The 23507-nt window shown below is 41.1% G+C and overlaps 1 protein-coding gene across 11 annotated transcripts in view; it reads right to left on the reverse strand.

The window, feature by feature from the left end:
- The window catches only part of DOCK10 (dedicator of cytokinesis 10), a gene marked incomplete at its 5' end in the record, with an annotated part of 140721 nt that overhangs the window by 59772 nt on the left and 57442 nt on the right, over nucleotides 1–23507 (reverse strand). For all 11 annotated transcript variants that reach the window (XM_084212507.1, XM_084212502.1, XM_084212503.1 and 8 more), the window contains 6 exons: nucleotides 1532–1715; nucleotides 6088–6222; nucleotides 6518–6652; nucleotides 6985–7057; nucleotides 10625–10707; nucleotides 18157–18246. In XM_084212507.1, the coding sequence (XP_084068633.1) occupies nucleotides 1532–1715; nucleotides 6088–6222; nucleotides 6518–6652; nucleotides 6985–7057; nucleotides 10625–10707; nucleotides 18157–18246 (700 nt within the window). The remainder of the gene's footprint in view (nucleotides 1–1531; nucleotides 1716–6087; nucleotides 6223–6517; nucleotides 6653–6984; nucleotides 7058–10624; nucleotides 10708–18156; nucleotides 18247–23507) is intronic.

The raw sequence follows: 23507 nt of genomic DNA on the forward strand, positions 1-23507 counted from the left end.
TCCTTTCTTTTTACTCCCTTCAGACTCCTCATCTCTCCAAACGGAAGCGATGCTCTGTAAACCTCTGTCCTCCTCAACCTCATCTCTCACTGCTGCTCACTCTAAGTCTATTTTTAAGCTTCCAAACAACAGGTCTGACTACTCAGTGAACCATCCCACACACTCACCCATGACAAATATTCACACCCACAACAAAGACGCCTTTTCCTCTCAGTCCCTTCTGATGCAACACCAGGGGTTTACATCAACCAAAACATTTGGGGTTCCCACAAAGGGACCCCAGTGAGGCAGGCAGGACCTTCCCTGCTCCCTGGGAAAGGGAAGGATGCAGTCTGGACTCCATGAGCTGCAAACCTATGGGTTCAGAGAAAAGCACTGAACACAAGGCCTGGGCTTTACCCAGCTCAGCAGGGAGTGCTCTGCTCTCATGCTGCAATTCAGCCCCATGTGAAAGAAGGCACTACAGTCACTTAGGGCTCTTCTTGCCAAGAAAACCTCATGTTTTTTGACAAATTAACTCTGTAGCACATTCCTGTTGTTTGTTATCAGCTTTTTTATCAGTAGAGACTTCTGTTTTCTGTTAGCCTGTGTTTTTGACCTCTTATGCACATATTTCTTCCTGTTTTATTAATATTTCTTATGGGTCACATTTTCTAAAGTACTCCTCTGATTCTGAAGTGCAAGTCTCTTTTGCCTCCAAGTTCTAAAAACATCTTTGTCTATATGAGTATCCTGTCCTCCCAAAATTAGAACTTACTATAAACATCAGGACAAAGAGTTCAATTAGCTCTGAACATCCCTAAGATTCAGATGCATATGGATGCAAAGCTTTGACTCAGCTGAGAGCACACGCATTTTACATCTGTATTAAGGTTTCAAGTGTTTTCAGCCATAGAATTTCAGCTGGAGTGCATCCAAACTGTATGTGGATTTATTATGTGGAGGAATGAGTTACTGCCACATGAAGACTGCAGTATAACAGAGCATCCAATTCTTTCTTCCACAGTGAGAGCATAATATGCAAGCTCAAAAAAGCAAGAAGCAAAAGTCAATAAGCTTTCAGAGAAAGAGCCATATACCACAGCTGTTTTTTTTTTCTTTTAAATTATTAGCTCCAGATTTTTAAAGAAAGCATAATGTTGGAAAAAGAACTGCTCAAACCACTCTCCAGCACAAAACTTTTTTAAGCCTTCAGAGTTCCAGGACAGTAAAACACAAAGTACCAGCAAGATCACTGACAGAGAGGACTAAATTTAAAAAAGAGCTGCATGTGCAAAGTGGAGCCACGTTGCTCCTGCTGACTTTGTGGGAACAGCTTTACCTCCCCTCCAGCCATTTGAAAATGATCTGAGGGGAGTTAGCTGAAATTGTTCGGGGATTGCCAAGACTGGAGCTGCCTCATCAGGAATCAATAGGTACAGAATCCATTACAGACTCAGGCAGTTAAAATGATTAAATACTCATATGAAGCTTCCACTTTTTTCACTTGTTTAAAAAACCCCCGGCAATACAAGAGATTTTTCACTCTTACCAAGTCTCAGATCAGTGAGATCTGCACTCTTCCTCTCCTGAATGGTTCCCTCTGGATTTATTTGCAGGATTTTGTTGAGGGTAAAAATCCAGTCATCCATATCCTGCTCATTTTCAGCTGCCAGCACAAAGTATGTGAGGTCATTCATTTTCAGCTCAAAGGCATGTTTCCTAAGCCTGTTATTCTGTTGGAACAAAAGGAAAATAAAAATAAACACTCGAACTAATACAGAAAGGTACTGAAAAAGGCATCCATCTGATGGACTTGTATGTGGCCACTCCTTGAAAATGCCATTTAAGCAAACTTCAGTGGCTTTAAAGAAAATTTAAATAGTGTGATACACAAATTTCTGTCAATTTGTGCATTTAAGAGCTTCTGTGGCCAGACATATGTCCTATATTTAGCCACAGAAATCTAAGATGGACAATAGTTCAGAAGGGAATACCTCCCATGTGCAACAATAAAAACCCCCTGGTCACAAAATTCAGCACTGGTACACAAGTTGGAGTGGTCTGGAGAGAACAGCTCTAAAAAACAAGCTCTTACACTTGACCAGCCCATCAGACACCCAAAAAGATAAATCAAAGTATTGCTAAGTCACATAAATATTTGGGGGAGAGTGGGAACAGGACTTTCCAGAAGATTGCAACAGGACAAATTCCTGCACAGTAACTATTACCATGGCCACTTCCCACATCTACTTTTGCCTTAGAAGGATTTTAAAAACAACTTAGGGGATTTCAACAATTTTTCACAAAAGGCAGAGGTGAGGTATAGTGCTGGTCAGTCATTGCAATGAGAATAAGAAATAAGAAAATAAGAACAAATGGCCAGTATTCTGGGAAGAGACTGAGTCCTGAGAGCTGCTCTCTGTCCCCAGATTTCACCTGCAGGAGATGATAAGTCTATCAGTTTCTGTCATAAGAATTAACAGGTACTTAGCTACTGAAACAGCTCAATAAAATCAAATAAAGTGATGGGATCTAACATAATGTGCTTCATTTCTCAAATTCACCCAGTTAGTGAGGCACATATCTCTTACTCCTCAGGAAGCAGTTGCATCAATTTTCTCTCCTCCTTGCTTATATCTGAGAGAACAGCAATGTGTTTTATCCCCTACTGTTTTACTGAACTTTTAAAGCTGACTGATGATGGACAGCAGTGCCACCATTTTGATTTCAATATTTCAGAAGATTCTCATCACTTTGTTGATAGATTTAACGTTGGAGTGATGCTGACAAATGAAAAAAAAATCATCCACCCCATAACTGGTCATTTCACTCCAGTTTTTCTTCCTTAACAGTCTCAAATAACATCAGAGGGGTGGTCTCCTGCAGTTCTGCACACTGGAAGTATTTTTCTGCACAGTTCTATATGAACAAGTTATTAAGAGGTTTCTAAGCCAGATGGTGAGATGACAGTGATATTTTAAGAGGAACAGAGGCAAAATCTGATACTGATTAGCAGAGGAGGATGAGAACCCAGGACACTGAGAAGCAAGTTCCATGAACATTTTTTTCCGGCAGCAGAGATGATTTAGAAGATTCCTACCCAATCTGTTGCTAATCACTTGCTCCAGTTCTTATTTTACATGTCATGACCCAGATCAGGAATCACTTAAGACTGAACTACTTCTACTGGAGCTACTTGGGTCAGTGGGGTCAGACAAATCCTGGCTTTTCAAACTGACTTGGGATTGTCTGTGTGCATATGTGTGCACGTGTGCTATTCTTCAGTTCTGCTACTGGAAATTCTCCTGATAGGAAATAATTTTCCTCTCAAGTACTTTATAGAGGTGAATATTCTTTCAGGGTTATAAATTTTAGTTCATCAAGTGCAGAGTAAGAACAGGCTTGGGTTTTGTAGCAATTGGTTCTTGGGTGCTCAGTATTTATCCTGATCCTGAAATTACTCCTCTCCTCCAATCATACATTCAAGATAATGTAAAACAAGGAGTAAAACTTCACTAAAACCTGTTACATACATATAAAGTTATAGAAGGGCTTGACCAAGAGCTAGAAGTTCAATAAAACCATGCCAAGGATCTTAGGTAATGGCCATTTAAAACTTTTAAAGCCAGATTAGTGGTAAAGTATATTATGTACAACAGTTTATGCACAATCTATAAAGAAGTATACTGTGCTTCAATTTTACTTCAGATAAGACAAAAGCACTTAAAATTAATGTGTTTATTTTCTATTTTATATATTTCCCTTTATGACATGGCCAAGATCTTTAAATCAGGTACTGAAAGACTATCAGACATTATCTAATACAGCAATATATTTTGCATGCTGAACCTTAAAAACATCAGGCAGGGCAGGAAAACTTCAATATCCACTTTTCCATCTGCACTTCAGACTTCTGGCAAGCAGATGAGATCTACAGCAAAGTCTTTGTTTCAAATCTAAGGCCAACCCTTTTACCTTCCTGATCAGTTAAAAGGAAAAATAAAAAACCCAAAAAAACCCCAATGTACCATTTCTCAGTTTGCTCCTCCATAAAACTTCTTCCATATGGCATACAGACCTTAACTTCTAATCTTCAACAAATAATTTCAGGTGCAAAAAATTTCTTCCAGAAAGTAGTAATACAAGATTCAGAAAAGAGACTATGAATGAGTTATAAATGAAACATCAGTCTAAGTCTAATGCCTGCAGGGTCATTCTTCCAAACTAACGGATTGTTTTGGAAACAATTTGTATTTTATCTGGAGATGATTTCTCTGGGATATTTGCTACAATTTTGATATTCTATCTCAATCAACCAGGAGCTCAAAGTCATTCATAAAGACTTAAAATAATTTACAGAAGTATTAAAACTCATTAAATCACAATGTACATATCACATTTTTTCACTAAAATTTCAGTTTTTCCCAACTCTTTCTCCACATTCTCTGGTCTCCCTGTTTATGGCAGCTCTAAGCCAGCTTTTGTTTTTCAGCCCTGTGATTCTGAGTCCATCACAGACTTGGACAGCTGATGGTATTCACCCCAGTACCCCCTTGGCTAAGTTTCTAACTTCTTGCTAGCTCAAACTTGAGAGTCCCATGGTAAATGCCAATCAAAACCTACCACAGAAACTTATATTTGGGGGCAGGCAAGAGGAGAACCCACGTTCAACCAGTGTGGGACAATCTGGAGGAACACTGTAGGTTTAGAAAGCAGCTGTCCAAGGTTCAGGGGGAGGAGGATTTCAAAGGTTTCTTGGGTTTTTTTTTTGTCAGAAGTTAGTCAAAAAGGGCTGAAATCTTGCAGTCAAGACATTTCTGCTATCCTGGAGTGTCATGAGAAAGAGCACAGCAGAAAGGGCACCCTCTGGGGTAGCATTAAATGTGTACAAGACCCTACAGGGCTGGACTGGAGCCCTGGCTGAGACCCAGCTTACAAGAAAGCCCCTGCTGCAGGCAGGAGCCAGGAGCAATTTCTCACCAGGGTTTCTCTCTAAGAATCTCCTCCAGGGGTTCTGCTACACTTCCAGGCTACCTGTGAGGGTCTCTCAAGCCAATGGACTGACACTGGCAAACATCACTGAGCCGCATGCTTATCTCCAGCCTCTCCTACCCGTACTGTCTGGAAAAACAAACACCCTTCTGAACAGCACTGGGATGATGGCCATTGCCCACAGAGCTGGGACTGACAGCAAACACTGGTTCCCAGGGGAATCAGATCACTTTTCTTGCTCCATAGGGGTTTAGAGGTAAAGGAGGGGCATCACAACCAAGAAAACTCCTTGTTTACCAGGGGCCTTCCCTTGTGTCACCTGAAAGGTTTCTTTCAAAGCAATCCTCAAACCAGCCTGCCCAGTACTGTTACACATCTTTACTGGTTAAGTTGTCAAGTACAGATCAAATAAAAGGTATTTCCTTATTCACTGACACATTGGGCTAGATCAGTCAATAGTCACATACCATTCAAGGTAACATCTTGTTTAGGATGAAAGAAAAAAAAAAAATGAAAAGAGAAATATATTATTAGAATGCAAGGAAAGGAAGAACAAGATGGGAGAAAAAAAGCTAAGAACACAGTCTAAGCATAACAATAGGGAAAAAAAACATTGATTTAGACATTTATGGCGAACAAACAATAAGGTTCTGTCCTACCTGATGCCATTAAGACTCTCAATCATCTCCAAAAGTGATGACCTCCTCCAAGGAGGCTCAGGATACAAGTTCAATTTCACACTTGCCCAACAGGCAGTTCTTTGCAACCTGAATCTCTTTACCCCACAACAAGCAAGCATGCTCTTAGTAAGCATGAGGTAAAATCTGACATCTCAGAAATTATTTTCTGAAACCCCTCCCAAAAGTATTTTTTTTTCTCATGTTTGCCATGGACAAAGAGTGTGTGCACGGTCTGCTACCATAATTCAGCTGTGCTTTTTTGTAACTAGTCAGTCTGAGCATCTGCATCAAAATAAAGAGCAAAACCATTGGTGCTTTCATTTCCTGAACCTGCTAATGAGACCATTAATCTGCTAATGAACATGTTCTTCCACTTGCCTTTTTAAATGCATCCTACAGCCAAAACACTACAATGAAATGAACCGAAACGTACCTGTACAACTCCCGTGCAAGAATCCAAAAAAATACATCCCTTTGGCTCCTTGGATATTTTTTCATCTTTATAAAAATTCATAATATACGAGTTATCTGACAGCTGGGTCAGCTGGAAGTAGCGCTTTTTGAATGACTGCAGGGGTGGGAAAGAAGCAGCATGAAAATTGTTGTACTGCAAATTATTTTCACTGACACTTTATTCACAGGGTTTAAATAACAGGTAACTCCTGACTGCATTTCAATCATTATTTTGCAGACAAGTGAAATATTACTTTATTATCATTTAAAGCAATGTAATTAAATCTGAGATATAAACAACGTAATCAACCCTGAGCTATAAACAGCTAAGTGACAATGGCAAAAAAGTGTGCCTCTGTGGGGAAAATAAATATAAGTGGAATAAAGAAAGAATAATGTTGTTTCCTTACCCGAACAGTAATGCTATTGTTGACAGTGCTGTTGAAATTCCCTTTATAAAGCCATCCAGACTTGTAAACTCCTGCTGCTAATCCTCCTCCTCCTCCACCACCACCTCCTTTAGAAGATGAGTGGGATGTTGTGTCCTATAGGGAAGACAAGGTTAAAATTGCACAGCCTTGTTTTCTGAATTCCAAGGCAAAAAACTATAATGTATGAATATTTGCTTGATAACAAATAATCACCCTTTCGTTCCTTTTGAAATAAGACATTATTAATAGCCCTCCCATACATGGGATGACATGAGACAAAGCTGTTCCACTAATGTCAGAGCTATTTAAAGTATAAAATATTTTATAGGAGATAATTACCCTCCATTATAATTCTTTATTTGATATTAAAGTAATAAATAATTAGAGTAATAAATAACTTCCCCAGTAGAAAAAAAACCAACCCATGCCAAAACCAGAATACATACTTCATCCTTATCCACATCTTCATGATCGATTTCAAAGGAATGTGATGGCAGTTTCTCTGGTCTACATTCACTTCTGGCAGGGGGGAAAAATGTATTTATTTATTTCTTAAAAACAAATCATGTACCTGCTATTTCAGGGAGGTAACCATACTGAGCCCCCACTGCAATGTCAGTACACCTTTTGCTGTGATCCTCTTTGCTGCTCTTCCACCACAACAGGCAACAAACCCAAAACAATTTCCAAAGAGATATCCCATTCAAGGCTGGCAAAGGAAAGAGACTGAGCTCTTAAATAGATTTCTTAACCAAGGCCATTAGAACTTTCATCTTAAAGCTTCTATATCTCTTCATGATTTCAAGATTTTTTTATCTATTCAATATGATGAGCACAGCCTTGAAGCAATTTTTCACAATACATAGATGTCTTTTTGATATGATGCCATTTAATTTCTTTACATTGTATACTCAAACCCATATATGAAATGAAAAACCCACATATGAATGTGAAAAAGCAAAGCACTTAAGCATTTGCCTAATTTTAAGCACATAAATAACTGTACTTAGGCCCAGAGTACTTCTCATATTACAGAATTAAACAGTATGTAACAGCCAAATACTCACAATAAAAATTCAAGAGTATTTTTAAATGGAAAAAAATAGATTTTTCAGTGCCCTGAAAAATTCCAGTAGTGTTTTCAAATTCCTGAAGATTACAAACCTCATCCTGAAAAAATTTGGTTGTGATATGAAAACCTAAAAAGTTTCATGCTAAAAGCTATTATTTATTAGGAAGACTGACTTTTCCAGAATTAAAAAAAAATAATTAAAAAAAAAGATAATTTTGACCTTTTTCATTTTTAGTCATTCCTACATAATTATAGATAATGAAGATCAGCCTAATGAGCAATACCATCTCCTCTCATTTTCCCCATTTCCAAATCAGTGTTCCCATGAAGTGCCCATACCACCACAAGTGTACAGAGAACACAAGAGTGTTTCATTCCCTCTTTGGTTTGTTCCACTTTTGCAGTTTATTTACTGCAAAAAACTGATCAATGTTTTGACTAAAACAACATTTACAATCCACTGGTATTTTTGGCATCTGTAAAGCTTTAATAGTCAGAATATTTGTGATGGAAAACCACTGCAGGCTTTATAATGCAACCGAGGGCAGCTGTTAAAAATTCTTTTACAAAAAAGAGGCACCAGACCTGAAATATCTACCAAGTGTTCCAGGTTTCCTCTAAACAGCAGCAGAAGTTTTGCTCATGACTCTTTCTGTTCTCAGGCAATCAGCACAGCACACACTGACCAACCCCTAATCTTTTCCCACCCGTCCACTCGCTCAAGAAGCAAGAACACACCGGCACAAAGCATAAAACATGGTGTAAAAGAGGTAGTGAGAGCTCACAGAGAGGAATTTAAGGGGTTAGAAAGAGCTGAGAAAAACCTCCAAGGAGGAACACACTCAGAGAAAAACCCAAGCAATTGCTAAATGTTTTGATCCTGTCATGCACACGGCGCTGAGCTCTGTCCTGGTGCCGCAGCGGTGCTGCAGTGGACACGCTGAGCACTCACTGCCTGCCCAGGGTGCTCAGCATCACACAGCAGCTGCTGCCAACCAGAAAGGGTCAGCACTCAGAAAAAACAACTCTGACAAAAATCTGCCACTCCACGCAGCCATTACTCGAGGTGTTGCATCAGTGTGTGACCCAGCACAGCACGGCCTCAAGCACACCCAAGCATGAAGTCCTTCAGCACTGCTGAAGGCTGCTGAGTCCCAATATGCTTGTTTTGCATGGAAAAGCCCACAGGGAAGTTCAGCACACCCTCAGTGAAGGGAAATACTTCAGCCACAGTTAGACCTGGTACTGTAAATGATATTACTTTCCCACAATGTAAAGCTAAACACTTAACACTCATCCAGTGCTCGCCGATACAATGACTTCCTACAAAGGGATTGATACAAGAGTATGTTCAGATTTCTGACAGTAAAAAGTGGTAAAAAGATCCAGAACTATCAACAGTGAGATACAGTACAATGACCAGGACATATCAAGTCTCTTTATTTTTCTTGAAAAGATTAAGTGTAAAACACCAAACTTTGTAACATGCACATGCAAGTCAAGGTAGAAGAGGCTGGAAACAATAGGAAATGAAGTGGATCTCAAACCAGATCTGTTAAAGATATATTAAGCTCAAAAGCCATGGCAGTTTTCAGCCAAAAAAAAAATGCAGACAAGCCCTGCTGTAACTTTGCATCTGAAATATCAACAAATGTGGCATCCAAACCTTCCCTAAGAGATACAAGACACAAGATCTCGTGTCAGTGTAATCTGCAGTACAATGGATGTGCTAGCAGGGGGGAAAAAGTAAGATATAAGACACCCTGGTACCCCTGGAGCATGAACCCATGAAAGCAAATCCCATTAAGCACCACACTAAAATATCCTTTGCAGAAGGGGATGTATGTAATCAGCTAAAACGTACTTTTGTGCATAGTAATGCACCCACATCTGCCCCATGCATATTTCATAAGAGTGAAGACATTTAAGGTTAAATGGAAAACTGCTGTGCTGCAACCATTTTTCCTGAGCACTAAATGCATTAATTTTCTAAACCAATCAGCAGGCTGGGTACTTAAGAAAGGGTGTGTTTATAATCTCTGATTAGCAAAACTGCTCTTAATGGCTTTTTGTACTACCACGTACGCAGTTCATAAAAATGCCAACCTACAAGAGCAAATGCGTGTCTAAAGGAAGGTTTGCAGTACAAAACCCTCTGAGCTCAGCATCTAACTGAGCCATAAGACTCAATTTTCTGAGTTTTTTCAGTTCTTGCAGCAATGAAGGTAGTACTGGTTTCCATCCAACCCAAGTTTGGAGCACTCATGCATTCCTGTCTTATGTGCAGGTAAAAACCTTTTTCATGCAGGTAATTTTAATGACATAAACTCCATGAAAGGAGGCAGTAAAACAGCTCCTTCTGGCACTTGGTGATTTTGGTAACTACTCTCTAAAACCTTCCTCAGGAGCAGGGCACAAACCTTCCAGAAACGACAGCATGGGTAGAAACTCATGCATGTAGGAATGAGCACCAGATTCTTAATTTCTTTCCACTCAAGTCAAGGCACTGGTTTCTGCTCCTCCCAGCACTTTTCCAGTGATTTCAATGTTCATGTGCTTCCAAGCACAGGAGAAATGCCCCTTGCCCTGCCACTGGCACACCTCCACTGCCTTGTACCATCAGTGCAGCCATAAAGCACTGAAATCCTACTCCCTGTTCCACAGGGCAACTAGAAGGAGAATAAATCCCAGGGAAAGGTGAGTGACATTTATGCATTATTAAGGAAAAGGAAAAGCCACCTCTCCCGTATCAACTGCGCTCTGAAAACGCAAATACACTTGTAAGGATTTGAATCAGCACTAATGGAGTTTGTTGATACCAGTGAATTCTGCAGAGTCTTGAACTTTCTGAAGGACCTTTGCTTCCCCTTTTTAAAAATGCAAGGCACTAAAAATACAGTAAAACAAGCACAGCTTAGAAGACAAAGGAAAGTGCAAATATGGACAAAGCTTAGCAAATAACACAAGCTTAATGGGGAAAAATGATAAAAAAGGGAACTTAGGTGAGTTCTTACTGTGGTAAGTGTCGAAAGTCTTCTGAATAGGATTCATATTTGTAGTTCACAACATGCCAGTGAGAACTGTAGTATTTACAAGCCTAAACAGAAGAAACACAAACAATACAATAGAATTACTACAAGGGTTTAGAATCAAGAAAGCTAGAGAGCCAATAAAGTTCTGGGCAGCCCACATGCTAGGGAACGTATTCTTCTCTTTTAGAGCTAGGTGCTCAGTTCTCAAAGGAAAGCCAGAGTCATATGTTTCCATATTTTGAAGCATAATTTCCCTTTAAAATCAAATGCACTGAACCACACAAGATGGAGGAGGGAGCTGATAGCAATTTAACATGCTTTCCTGATTCTCATCTGCTTTCTAGGAAGCATCATTAAATTATATAGTTACTGCCTCAAAAGACATGATCTAGTTTAGGCCTGACTTCCTCCATGGACATTGATTACACATTTTTTGTTTGCATCCTGTTTCATTACCTAAGCCTTCCACTGTAAATACATTTGCCTCACTCTTTTTATTCTCCCTGGTTGCAGCACAAGTGCTCTCCTTATTCTGCCCTTAGGATTGATCTTCAACCTTTTAATAAACACTCAGGAATATATTATTAGGACTATAATTTTTCACCAGTCTCGTTTTCCCCTCCACATTGAATTTGTTCAGTCATGTCATCATGTAGTTTTTGCTGTCTAAAAATTTTCTTGCAGGTTTTGCATTCACCTTTGAAAATTGTTCTTAGTACATCAATCTCCCTTAAATAAGGAAGGCAAACATGAACTGTACAGAAGGGCTTTGTTGTGCTGTCAAATAGACCAAAATATCTGTTCAATTTATTTGACACAGAACTTTTATCAATGCAGTTAAACACAACATGACATTTGGAAAGGCAACAAGATGCATAAAATATGCAGAGTTATTGCTAAGGTGCACATCTACAAGAAAAATGACACTATGTCAGAATTCCCAGTGATTCTTCATACAGAGTGTAAATTGCAAACTGATATTTGTACAGCATGCTGAAGATTCCACCACAGTATTGTATTATTTTCTTCCCACACTCTACCTGGAGATTTGTGCCAGCCCACCTGAGATGGAAAGGAAGAGAGGGATCAAGCCTAGAACCCAACAGTAGCAGTTGTTTCCCAAGACCACAGGGAAAAGGAGGCACACCAGGAAGGAAAAGGGTGGGGATCTACAGCAGAGAAAGAAGCAGCAGGACTGAAAGGAATCTGAGGTGGGAAGAGTAAAGACAGTCTCACAGAAAGGCATGAGACTCCACGAGTCAAACAGAATGGAATAACAGATGGATCTAAGGTGTCTAAATACCAAGATCTGTGCAGGGAAAGTAGAAGGAAAGACAATAAAAGGACATAGTATAAAAAAGTTGACTGCTTCAACTGGGAGTATTCCCTCTCTTCATTCCCAGCTTCTTCTGAAGTGCCCATGGGAGTCACTGCTTGCACAGGGCTCTCTGCCTCAGAGGGAAGAGAGGGGATTATCAGGCTGCAGGAGCAAACCTGAGATGGGCTGTCTAGATTACTCAGCACTGGCTTAACACATCTCTTTTTCTAACTCTTGTGCAAAATAGGCAGAGTATGTAGCCATAGATTATTTTAGGAAGCAGTCTTTTTTGTATTCAGAGTCTTCTGTGACAGTTTTATTTGGTTTAGAGTGTGGAAAAGGTGGCAAGGAAGTGGGTGCACATTTATAGGCACTTTTCACCTGGCAGCTCAGCACAACCAAAGGCAGTAAACACATTCCATGTGGATCCAGTATCTACATTCTCATCTGACACAGGACCTCATTATTTTACAGGATGAAGAATAAAGTGTGACCATTAGACAATATAATGGATATTCTCCAAGAATGAAAATAATATTACAGCATTATAACTGACTCTCTCTGCACTTGCCAGGGTCAGGTTCAAAGCTACCCCTGAAAACCACTCCAGCATTGATTGCCCTTGGCCTCTGAATGTAGACATAGTTAAAAAAAAAAAGACTTCACACCCAAATTTCTGTCTTGTGATTCTTCCCAAAACAACTTGGTCACTCTTGTATTTGTGTTAAACGTGTATGACAGTCACCTAGGCTTTGGGAATGCCCTTAACAAGAGAAACATATTCTCTATTCTACATAAGCCAAGGAGCAGCTCACGGAGCACTGTGAGGGTGTGCCCAGAACCTCCAATTCACACATCACTCCCCTTTCTCCTTGGCAAATGTAAACCAAGAAAACCTTCTACAGAAAGGAGCACTTTTCCCCTGTGGTACTTTCATTACTAGGTATTTTATTTAACAGATGCAATTAAAGCCCACAGAGAGCTCTCAATGTCAGCTTTTATTGCAAACATTATAGGCTTGTGTGTTCAAAAAAGCAGTTGTGAATAACATATAAAGCAGGCCACAGTATTCTAGTTTGTAACTATAAAGGTTTATTGTGCTCCTCCAAGAAAAAGCTAATCAAAATAAAAATCAAAGGGGACAAAGCAGCACATTCAAGTATCACTCAATAAATTCACAAAAGACAAGCCAACCCAGTGCAACAGCTACCACTGTTCTTGAACTAGCTTCTGTGGGGAAACTAGAGCTAACTTATATAGTAACACCAAAAAAAGATTTTCTCTTCAGAATATCCCAACTGAAAATTAAATACTTCTGCTAACTGTATACTGACTTAGAATAATTTTTTAAGATTGGAAATTATTACCGGAAATTAAGTTTTAGCAAGGAGGAATAATACCTGCAAGCCTGATGTGAGGAGAAAGTAAAACCTTTATAGAGGCAGAGATTTCAGGAAGAGGCTAGAGCTGGATACTTCCTGGCAAAGAACAGAGGCACCAATGCAGGGGCTGTTGAGCTCAAGTGAACTGTGGGGGAGGAAAAATATAGATGGAGAAATGGAAGTTTTGGGATGTGGGAGGCTTGGCACATGTTTGCATGAACTTTCTACTGCTCTGCTAACCAGGCAGGCAGCACAGCCCATTCCCAGGGGCCCTATCAAACTAAGGTCCTTCCTTTGTTTTTTTTTTAATTTTTCTTTTTGTCCAGATGGCCTAATTTTTCCTTGAAGGGACAGACAATCCTGCAGACTTTTTCCATGTGTAACTTCTTATCTCTGGTTCTGGTGATGACAGCATGATGGCTACCAAAGTGAAAAAGACATTTAAGATTTACCCAGCAATGGAAAGGAACCTTTTGGAGGGGAAAAAAAAAACAAAAACCCAACCAACAAACTTACAAAAAACAAAATAAACAAAAAGAAAAAAACAAAAAAAGGGGGAAGTGAGGGAAACAAAAAGGACACAACTTCCCTGCTTATCTTCTCTCTGAGACAGCACTAGGATGTAGCCTTCAGAAACAGAGATGCACATACAGTAGAAGTCATGAATGGAACAAGAGGGCTCCTTGCAGAGGAACTGCATGCACAGAGAACTCTGTCCCCAGCCTGGCAGAGTGGCTGTCCCCGAGGTGGAGCAGGGCAGGGCGAGCCCATGCAGAGCCGGAACAGAACGCCAGGACGTTCAGAGCTGGCTGCGGCCGCGGCACCGCAGAGGTGGCTCTGGGCTCTGTGCTCTGCCATGACGCGCTCAGCCCTGCTCACAGAGCCTCCCCTCTCTCCTCTGACCTCAGCTGCAACAGCAGAGGAAGGAAATGTGTGGGGATTAGGGGAGGTGGAAGGAGCTGAGATCACCCTGGGTGGAAATCCAGCCCAGTGAGCATGGCAGCATCACCAGCAGCCGCTGCCGACCTGGACCTTCCTTCTGGGGCTCTCAAAACTGTTCCCAAAATAACAGTTCACACAAACTCCAGGGACACAGGCAAGTAACAAGCCAAAACATTGAAACACGCTACTGCTTTAAAGTATCAAACATTATAACAAGTATTTATCTTCTGTGCTATCAAGACTCACTATCCTTTAACAATCTATGTCTAGCCCTGACACTACTGCTCTTTCGTGCACTGAAAAAACTTAGATTTAGAAGATGGGGAAAATTACACTGTGAGGAATGACAACAAAACTTCCTGGCTCATTGTCAACTGGAGTTCCCATTTTAGTCTGGGAAAAAGGTAAGAACAATGCAGATTGGACTGCAAATCAAAAAGCCTCTGAAATCAACACCATGGGCACACCACCATTTTCAGAAGTTATACAGGAGGCTTTTACTTTTTTGCATGGTGATTAATAAAACCCATGTTTCGTAATTACTTACAGATCCTGTAAACCCAAGCTGCAATACCTCAAAAACTCCCTGAGATGAGCAGCAAGGGTTTTGTAAGCACACAACAAGTGACAACTCCCTCTTGTGTATCTAGAAAACCTCAACAGGAAAGTTCAGAGACACCCACATGAACGCAATATTATCACAGACAAAATTAGCTACATCATTCACTGAATGAAATTGCATTTTTCCTACACTGTTATTCCATTTTGATTTGTTTTTCACACAGGAAGATCTGTCCTTCTGCCCCTGCACAGCTCCTCTCCTTTCTTGGAACCTGATTTAGTTCCTCAGGCTGGTCCTGCCTAAGAAAAGCCTAAGATGGAAAAAATCCACAAAGAAAAGATCCTAATACAATTACAGGTATAGGAATAATCAATTCACAAAATATTAACTTTAAAATAAAGCTAATATTTAGGAGGTATAAATTAATAAAGGGACTTGGATATTAATCAATCATAAAATGCAAAATATTTATGCTCTGTGCAGGCATAAAATACTTATTAAGGGATTATTTATTTGTCACCTTGTTTTTGTTTTAGATTTTAATTTTACAGTTTCAGCAAAACACAGGTGGTTAGACATCTTATTTAAAGTCAATCCTTCTGCCTCACCCATTGCAATAACATTTCCATATCATAAATGGGGAAAGTTTTGAGTTCCTGAGGAATGCAAAAGCAGTGTTAAGAGAACTCAATAGACAGCCAGAGGCAGAAACCCCCACTACAGGTGGACAGCATCAAATGCCATCGATACTGAAAGCTTTCCTCAGCAGCATCAGCCTCATCTGTCTCCTTCTGTCTTGTCAGCTCTTTTGGATCCAAAAACTGATACTGCCCAGGCAATTGAGTCCTCCTGGTGCACCTCTAAGTACTGTTTATGGTTGCTTGAGGAAGGGAAATCTGATCAAACCCCCAAGTTTCTTTGTATGGATTTTGTTAAGGGCTGGGAGAAAAACCCCTCATCCTTGAAGGGCTACAGCAACGAGAGGAATAGAGGTGGAGGAAAAGCTTTCCTACTGCCACCAGTGGGAAACACAGCCAGAAGAGACAGACAAGATGTTAAGGCATTATCACAGACTTCTGACAACTCTTTAGAAATGACCTTGTCTTGTAGACAAGACCATCTGAACACCACCAAGCACCCAGAAGAAGGAGCCAAGAGATCGTGGATCTGAGGTCTGAAACAGTTTCAGTGCCATGTCCTCACACTGCACCATACAGAGGAGATGACCCCTCCAAGAGCTGACCCTTCTTTTAGAGCTCCCCACCTTGCTCCATGTCTGTCTCAACGTGCTGGAGTACTGAGACAGCGAGCAGCCAGAGACAGCTGATACCAAAATGGCTTCAGCACGTGGAGCTGGGCATTCCCCAGAGTCTCATCTGGATTTAGGCACTTAGTCCAGGTGATCAGCAGTCAGTAAATTGTGCACAAGGTGGACACCTTCACTGCTCATGCTGTGCTATATCTGAAGAAAGGCTCCTTCAGCGAGTGAAGAGCTGGCTTTTCCACAGTTCCAAGACAGAAATGAAAGCTGCCAACTCCACTCCAGTACAGCCATCCCTGAGTGCTGAACACCTGCCATGGACACAACAGGCTGCAGCTAGGGCAGTACACATCTCTGCAACTGCTGCAGGGGACAACCATCACAGATCTGCACAGAACCCCGTGCTCAGTTCTGCCTAATTTTGGACTGGAAACAATCCTTTCCATAAAGTTTAATTTATTGTGTATATATGTACAGTTTTTGGCTTTGTGGCAAATTAGAACATATGCATTACTACTTTAAACGGGCTCTCTACCCTGCTACGCTTCCATGCACAGCCTTAGTCCTGCAGCACTGCTTTTTTCCACTGCTTTGCTCTTCTCTCCCCCTCCCTTGGCTCCCTGGCAGTGCAGAGGAAGCTAATAGATGCACTCAATGTGTGTTTTACCAGGCTGCCATTAGCATCCCCTGGTGAGCTCGGCTGTAACGATTCCCAGGCACTGTGTTCCATTTTTAGACCCACCACTTTCTCTGTAAAGCCATGAGCGCAGTGCTGGCCTTGCAACTTGTGGAACCTTAAAATAAAAAGCAGACCCCAGAGTGCTGAAAGGGCAGTGAGGCTTCTGGGAAGGTAGATAACTCCACAAGCTATGTTATCTTTTAACACTGCTGCCAGATTAACAAAGATTGCAAAGCTCAGGCAATCTGAGCCGGCAGTAAATTATTATTGCTCCTTTTAGACCTGCTGAAAAGAAATAGGGCCAGCCTGTAAAATGTCACATTGCATACAATTCAACAGCTGCATTTCTGACTAATTTTGGACTTAAGGATTTCTAACCCCTGTGCTTGTCTGCGACTGACTTTTCCTCACAGTTCCCTCTTGCAATTATAGCACATATGAAATACTTTTTCAGACCAGAAGCAAGGTGTGAAAAATCCCAATCTGTGAAAAAAAGGCTGAGAACCATCACATTATGGGCTAATCATAAGTGCTTGGAATTTAACTCCTTCTCAAAGCTGACTAAAAATTTGCTTTCATGAACCTGTTTTGTTAATGCAAATGTTGAGCTATTTTGTACATCCATAATGAAAGATGGGAATGTTCAGGGGTTCCTCAAAAGTAAATTCCTTTGAACAGTGCAACCAGCTCCTCTAAAGTCCTTCAAAATGATAAAACCAGTGACAACACGAAATATTCCTGAGGCAGCAGAATGGGAAATCTTCTCCTACAATCTGAAATCAGGTATGGAAACAATACAAACATAGGAGTTTTTTAAAGACAGAGCAATTTTTTCACTCCTGGTGGGCCTCTAACTGTAAAGGAAGAACTCGTTCAACTTTCTGTTATGGTAAGGTGAAACAGACTCTAAATACTGACAAAAAATATAAACCCCTAAACACTGCACCTACTCCTCATATGTACACCTCCAAATGAGATACATACCTTGTAATAACACCTAAGAGCCTAAACCAGTGCCAATTGGTTATCTATTTTTGGAAAGGTATCAATATTTTCCAAGTGCAAAGCACAGGCAGATCACTGATCATTAGCAGTGATGTAAAAATACCAACATCAATAACAGTGGACTAGTGGTGACAGGGAATGCAGCTGGAAAACAGGACAATGACAGGCTAATTCAGTGCATTTGCATTTTTTCTAGATACAAACATCTCACAATAGCCAACGGCAGACATGCTGTTAACCCTCCCCCCTCCTACTGGCCTTCAAAATTCAAATCACCTATAGCATATTAAAAGGAAAAAGATGTTCATTATAAACATAGCAAACCTCCCCCAAACTCTTGGTTTCATTTAAAATTAGATACTTACCTCTCTAACAAATAAATTTTCTGCTTTTTGTTCTGCATCTTCAGGTACAGAAGGATACAGTGTCCTGATTTCCAGTGAAATTGTGTCTATCTGACAATAAACAAACAACAAAAAAAAGCAATTTAGTCAAAGCCAAACAGAAGAGCAGTTGTGTCTCAGGAAGAGGTTAAGAACCTTGCTATCATGGCTTGCATTTTTCAGTTTGTCATGCAGCCAGCACACATGCATACCAACAACTGCAACCCAGCTCCTGCCCACACACACTATTCAATGCTATCAGCTAAGGCATTAATTACAAGGAAGAACCGTATTCAAGTAGATTTCTGGGAATAAAACTGTTCCAAGCAAAGTTCCTTCAGTCTCTGAGGTTTCTGATAAAAAAAAAGTCAAGCTTTCCTTACATCCTCTCCCAGACATACGTGCCAAATCCAACAGTGATACTTGCTTCCTCCACTTCCCTTCTCCACCTCATGCCTTTTGGGGAGGAATGTGGAGACAGAACTAAAAGCTTTGACCCAAGAGGAGCAGAGTGGCCCCAGGAAGTTGCAAAAGGACCACCACAGGACAGCTCCACGGCTGGAAAGCAAGGAGAACCCAGCAGCAGCTTCTTGGAGGGACACTCCCACCTGTGGGCACAGGCAGCAGGACACTGGCACCACCTGCAGCCTCTTCCAGCCTCCACAAATTAAGCCCTGTGTCTGAAAGCAGCTGCTGGCTGAGCTGTCTGGTCAGGAAACCACAGAGAGAAGTGGATCTCCTGAAGTTCTCCACAAGGAGCCAAGCCTCCCTTGGCTCCCAGCAGGACAGCAAGAGGCTGGGGCCACCAGCAGTGCCTGTGTCACCCTGGGGCTGGCCAAGGCAGCCACTCTGCAGAAGGCTCACAAGAGGAAGCTTTGGGGTATTTTCAACTAACCTACAGATCTGTCACACTCATTTTCTCTGCCATCAGAGAAAACAACCAAAACCAATGCCCAGCAGCCCAGATTATGCTCTCAGTTACAATGGAGTAACTCTGTCATTCAGGATAGCAAAGAACTGAAACCCAGACAAATCTGGCCTCCCAAAGACATTTTCTCTTCCACTACAGAGAGACCACAATTTCCAGAGGAAGGCCTGAGCATGCAACTGGTTTAGTATGAAGAATCACTACATACTAATTCCATGAAGCAGCTTGCAGTACCTCCTGCATCCCTGGAGGCTCTGCTCCATATCCTCACCCTCAGGTGATGTTTTCTCTCCATAAACTGAAGCCCTCAAACTCTACACAAGTGCCTGGATATTATTGACTGCATTTACATGAACCACTCTGATTTCCCCCCATCACTTTCCACACAACTAGTTACGAAAAAAGGCATGTATCACTCAGGCAGAAACATCATGGGATTCCCCAAACTTCTGCTTCATCTGGAGAGCTCAGGATACAATATGATTAATTCACAGCTCTTACAAAAAATGATGGGGGCCTGATAGACACCAGAAAGAGGAAAAAACCCCCATTGTTCTGACAAACAGAGCACAGTTTTTTAAAATGTGGGTTCCTGGGCTCTACCCATCTGTGTTACCAATGCCTGCATGAAGTGATTTACACAATCATTGAGTCAATGAGTAAAAGAGACAGAAGGTAGAGGAGTATGAATTTTCATGCTTAGTAATAGGTGTCTGAATTCCTGGTTGCTTAGGGACTTCCCAGCAGTACTCTCAGTCTCCGAAAGGCACCTTATTCCCTTTACTTCACACATATGTGACATTTTAAGCAGTGAAGTTTTTTAAGCAGTCACGACAAGACACAATCCCTGAGCACAGCTGGAAAGCCTGGGGTGCCCCTGTGGCCCAGGATATGGAGTTGTAATGCAGATATAATGCACCCTGTACCTCACATTGACCCTGTCATAATGGGGAATAAGCTTCAGAGAGACCTGCTCTGCTTGCCCACAGCAAAACTTGCCTGCTCCACATATTGCACAGAAAGTAGTTTCAGGTATCTTTTTTTATAGGTAAGACATAAAGCAAGTCAGTTTTTTTTACTTAATACAACACTTCTTGTCAACTGATATGAGCACACTGACTAAGAGAGCTACTATTTGCCTTAGTGGGGCCATTTGCCTCCCTGTCCTTACACAGCCTGTTAAAAATACTGTAGCTGAACAAAGCAGGTAACCCAAGCCCACTGTTCTGCCCGTGGGACATCCCCCACTGTCCTTCCCAACAAGAGAAAGAAAGAACCACAGCCCTAAGAAATCAGGTAACACTAGGCTTGTTACCTTTGTTGACTTTGACAAAGAATATCACAGGTTTATTTACAAAGAATTGGGACATGGAAAATGTTGCATATTGTTATATTTAAACTCGTGTTAAAAACTACAAAGCACTTCCCTTCTGAGAACTGGTTATGTTTAACCACTTAGCTGCAAAACTTGGCCACAAAGGCTCTTCCTGTTCATAGCTGATTACTTTCAAAGTTAAATGCTCTTAAAGGCTGATCAGGCATGGCGTTATTCACCAAAACCGCTTTATTCAGAAAAGAATTAAATTTCAACAACAGAATATATGCCTCTGAAACAGTCATCCAAAAAATTAGAGATTTTATTTAGAGAATTCAGTATTTATAAATATGCTGTGAATTCAGCCTAATTTTCTAATGTTTAGGCAATCATGGCAATTGTTTGTTCAACCCAGAGACCAATTACGCTCTCATTTGTGCATGCAAACTGTGGTAATCAAATAATGCAGGTATCAGCCTAAAGCATTCAAGTCTGTAATTCTTCTGAATGATTTTTAATTTATTTTATATAAATATCCTATATCTAACCATGATTTCTGGCGCTGCCAGGCTGTCTCATTTCCATAAGCTGTTGGCCTCAGGTGTAGGATGAGCTATAAGGTGCAATTTCACCAAGTACCTTCTCTTGCCACACTCACCTTCCACAGTGAAACACAGAAGTTAATACTGCTCCTTCTCAAACACTGATTAGGAATAATGTTTTCAAGCACTGACTACTTCCCAGTGACATGGTGAATTTATTTGAAAATGGAGTTCAAACTCCATTAGTCATTTCAAGCATTTTCAGTCTCAATCTCTTCCGAACAGCTTTTAGTTTGAAAGCACGTTAGCAGTGGTTAAATCTTTAGAGGGATGCACCAACAACAATGATATTTACTTCCTGCAAAGGCTGCCCTTCAGAGACACCTAACTACACACTGGCTGACATGTTCCTCCCTGGTAATGCTGAAGTTCAGGCTCTCTAATGAAAAGCTGCTCAGCCCTACTTTCATGCAAGTAAACAGATTTACTAAACGTTACCAAAACGTGCAATGACATAGTCCATCAAAACCAAAAAGAAGGCTGGGATGCAACTATGCTGTGCAAATACCACAGTGCTGAGTCTGCTGTGGTAGAGGGCTCTCTGACAGGCTGCAGCCCCAGCACTGACCTCACCACCTGTGTGGAGAAAGGAAAGCAGGAACAGAGCACATTTAAAGGGCAGACTTTGCCCCATCACTCCCTGAATCACATTTGGGGTGAGCAGCTGTGCTTTGCCCACAGCTTGCTTTGCTGACTGCATTAGCTCTTCCTGGGAGTCCAGATAGCTCTCACTGTCCTGCTCTCCAGCCCTGCAACTTGCATGTCAAGGATATCCATAACCCCATTAATTGTGACAGCAATGGACTCCATTTCTGCTCCTCTAAGAATGAGCAGATACTCACACGGAAAGTGGGAGCTAAATCATGTGCTATTTAAAATAACTCATGATTTTACCACTGTAACTCTTCTGATCTTGGAAATAACAGTCAGGTTTCCAGGGGATTTTCCAAGGAGTCTCCAAGGCCTGCACTCCAGCTGCCCCAATGGCCCACACATCTCATGTTAAGAGACAGTGTTCTTGTTTTGCTCCCTCCCCTTACAGATGCATCTGGTTCTGCTATGAACTTCTGTATCCAAATGAACAACTTTTGTCCCTGCACAGCATCTAGAAAGCAGAGGTTTCACAACCTGAAAAACAAGGAGATTTTGGCTTTTGTTCAGAGCTAATAGAAAGAAGCCTGGAAAAAATTATGCCTGTAGTGATGGCGAGAATAGCAACTTCATAACTCAGCCCCTCTTCTTCAAGGCCTCCGTGATGCTTGGAGGGAACAGGGCTCCCAGGTGAGCTTTCAGAAGCCCAAAGAGTCAGGAGCACATCAGACTGAACTTCAATAGCTGCTGCATTATGCAGGAAAGTTTTGCCATCTTACACCTATCTTAAATTTAGGCAATGAATTATTGTTTCTGTTGCATGTAGAAAACCAGGCATTCAGCCATATTTATACAAATAGTTTTAAAAAAGTCTGAGTTCTGCTTTTCAAACAGATTTAGGAAAGTCATACGTGAGAAGGAGGAACAAATTTTCATGACCCTGAGAGTTTAACATGCTTTTGTACCATACAAATTTAAGTGACTATTCAATACTTTAATCTAACTTTTTTTGAGGGGTTATTAAGCATGGTTACAAAAGAAGTGAAATATCTTTTTCCCAACTGGAATAAAACCAGAGAAGGCATCTGTACTGTATACATTCTTGCACCCTTCTGTGGAGATGCTGGGAATGGAGGAATACAATCTGTCAGGCTCAGATTGATATAAAGAATTCTCTGCTGTTCCACAGACTTCACATAAGATGTTAGAAATTTTTGAACCTGAAATTCCAACAGGAAATGACCAACAGAACTCATGTGAGAATAACAGCATTCTGTCTGAATGCAAGTCAAAAAGAGAAACAAATCCGAGATGAAACAACAGCTACAATAATTCACTCATAACTGACGCATGTGGTGAACACGACAGATCCAAAAATAGGAAATCATCATCAAAAGCAGAATTTTCTCCTATGTTCACTACTTCAGCCAACTCTTTCGGTTGGGGCTTTACTCTGAAGGGACTTTTGCCCATAGGATGTGTTCACCCACAGGCCCAAACTGGGGCTGTATCAACACTGAGACACGAAGTCTGCAGCAAGTGTAATCATTAGGAGTTAAACAGAGTTGGCCACCATTTCCTTGGGCATTATCACATTAAATCCCACTCAGAGCCAGCCCAGGAACCTCCTAATTCAGTCAGACACGGATCTCTTTCTACTCAGATGGCTGACCCAGACTTCTGTGCTCAGGTAATATTTCAACAGGAGGGATCAGGACCGTAAATAGATACTTTGCAACTGGAAAACCTGTCTGGGACAAAAGCCCTGCAGTCCTGTCTGGTGACATAGGCTCTTGCCACTGACACTGACTTGAACAGGAGACAACAAACATGAGAGGGGTGCATGGCAAGGATATGGACACTACCTACCATGGCCTTTGCTCTTCTGTGAGTACAA

Source organism: Fringilla coelebs (genome assembly GCF_963513975.1).
Source record: "Fringilla coelebs genome assembly, chromosome: 10".
NCBI classification, from domain to species: Eukaryota; Metazoa; Chordata; class Aves; order Passeriformes; family Fringillidae; genus Fringilla; species Fringilla coelebs.